General features: G+C 31.9%; 1 protein-coding gene across 2 annotated transcripts in view; it reads left to right on the top strand.

Annotated features, from left to right (window-relative positions):
- LOC107634055 overlaps positions 1–1,356 on the top strand; it is a 2,260-nt gene extending 904 nt beyond the window's left edge. The window contains exon 2 of one of the 2 annotated variants that reach the window (XM_016337639.2): positions 316–1,356. In XM_016337639.2, coding sequence (XP_016193125.1) covers positions 316–759 — 444 coding nt within the window. In that variant the 3' untranslated portion in view covers positions 760–1,356. The remainder of the gene's footprint in view (positions 1–315) is intronic. The other variant, XM_016337640.2, reaches the window with a different exon arrangement.

The following is a 2,335-nucleotide window of genomic DNA, read 5'->3' as shown; positions in this document are numbered from 1 at the left end:
ATCTTCACGTTATTTAACTAATTATTATGAGAATAATATATTTTTATTCATCTAAATTGATGCACTTGTGATCGCTCTGATCAGTGATGATGATAATTTAATTTTTACAAACCTAATAGTTAAAATATGTGATATTTATATTTTGAACTCAAATTTTGGATTCAACGAACTATCAATGTTGGTATTGAACGCGTTTTTGCTGCCAAATGTTAGTATGTAGTTAGATTGATATCAATTTATTTATTAATTTATTCAATTGTTGAGACTGAAATTTGAAAATTGGGAAAAAAAAATCTATGATCTGTTTGATCGATGTTTCAGACATCTCAACCAAACAGAGAAAAGAAAGCCTTAGAGAGCGACACTTGTCAGCAAAGTGGCTCATCTCCCACAATAGCAGCCGCCACTGCCACGTCACATTCAGATCTAGGCCCAGCTTCAAAACGGCACGTGCAGCGCATGGGGACTCAAACGACACCTAAACAACACGGGAAGCATCAAAACGCAAACAGACACTATAGTCCTGTGGTTGGCGCTTGGGCGGTTATTGTGACACTGGTAATATTGTTATTGTGGGGTCGTTTATGTGCCATAGTTTGCACCTCTACGTGGTTGTATTTTGTACACCGTTTTAGATTGGTGCAGGAAAACGACGTCGTCGTAGAGAGTTCAAAGGAGCTGGATTTCGATTCAAATTTGTACAAAAAGAAAGTGGTTTTGGAAGGTCTTCTTGAGAGAAATCACTCTGGTGTGCTGTAATAGTTAATAGTCATAGACTCATTGTCACTGGATTTGGATGTGGGGGCATTGCTGTCGTTGTTTCATGGCGTTGGTGTAAAAAAAAAATAAGAATATGCTGAATTCTATTTATTAATTTGAATGTTTTATGTATATATATTTTTACAGAATTGTTAAGGGTTGTTGAAGGTATTGCACTAAGAAAGACTCCTGCCGTTGCTATGCTAAAGGTAAGATTTTCTTTGAAAGCCGCTCAAGCAATTTCTTTAAAAAAAGAAGAGCAAGCAAGACAAGATAAGGCTCGAAAGCTGCGAAGAAAGTAGAGCAGCTCTAATCGAGCTGTGAAATTGGTGTGGTGAGGTATTGGAAGTGTTCAGCGAATATAGATAAAGACACTAAAAAAGAGCACCGTGCTATACTGCTCCATAAGGTATCCCAAAATCACTAAGACCACCGCCCTACTTAAGAGCTAGACGGTAAGAACTTTTCCAGGCAAAAGGATTGATCGAGAAAGATTTCTTGTTCTTATTAAAAGATCGTGATTGGATCCACATATGTTTGGTAAAAAGAAAAATCTTCTCCTTTGAGAATAATCAAAAAAAGGAATCAATTGGAACATAAAAACGTGACATCTAGGTAAGTCCAACATTAACAAAGATCACTTTTATTAAAAGAACGTGATTACACGCGCTGCTTTTTTTTTTCTCCTTCTTTTCACGCTCATTTACACACGAAACTTCTTCGTTTTTGCCTTTTTCTTCGCGTTCTTCCTCCTCCCTCTTTTTCGCGTTCTTTTTTCGCATTCTTTTTTTTTTTACGTGTTTTTTCATTATTATCGTTCTTTTGTTGTTATTATTATTGTATTTTTTTTTCTTTTCTTCCTTCTTTCTCTAGTGAAGAAGTAGTAAAAAGTGAAGAGAAAGAATTTTGAATTGTATATAACATAAATGAACTGAAATTATATTCAGAAATGAATTGAAATTATATTTAGAATGAACCAAAAATTAAATTCAGAATGTAAACTCGTTTTAAAACAGGCACAGAATAAATGCACCTTATTTAAATCGAGAATAGATTGAAATTACTTAATGATTGCGACACACAAACTTAATTCGAAAACAAACACACAAACAAAATAGATTCATGAACAAAAACATATCTAAATCCATTAAGTGATTTTGCAGCATTATGTGTTTTTTCTTTATTTGATTAGATGAACAAGACAAGAAAAAAAAAACATAACCATAAGTTTTGAGGAATTTCTTTTTATTTCTTTTTTTTTATTTGATTTTTCTTCTATTTTTCTTGGTTTTATTCCTCTCAAAATAGTGAAACAAGAAGAATCATAATAAAATAATTCACTCAAAAATGAACCGAAATTATATTCAAAAATGAACTGAAATTATATTTAGAATGAACTGAAATGAGGAAGAGTTTTGAATTGGAAAGAACAGAAATGAACCCAAATTATATTTAGAATGAATTAAAATCATAAAATAATTTCAGTTCATTCTAAATCAAATTAGTAAATAAACTACAAATTAACTATATCCGTAAATAAAATATTTAAATTATTTATTTAAAAATAAATCCCCTT

The sequence above is a fragment of the Arachis ipaensis genome, chromosome B03 (genome assembly GCF_000816755.2).
Source record: "Arachis ipaensis cultivar K30076 chromosome B03, Araip1.1, whole genome shotgun sequence".
NCBI lineage: Eukaryota > Viridiplantae > Streptophyta > Magnoliopsida > Fabales > Fabaceae > Arachis > Arachis ipaensis.
The sequence above is the reverse complement of the archived record's forward strand: the minus strand, read 5'-3'. Positions and strand labels throughout refer to the sequence as shown.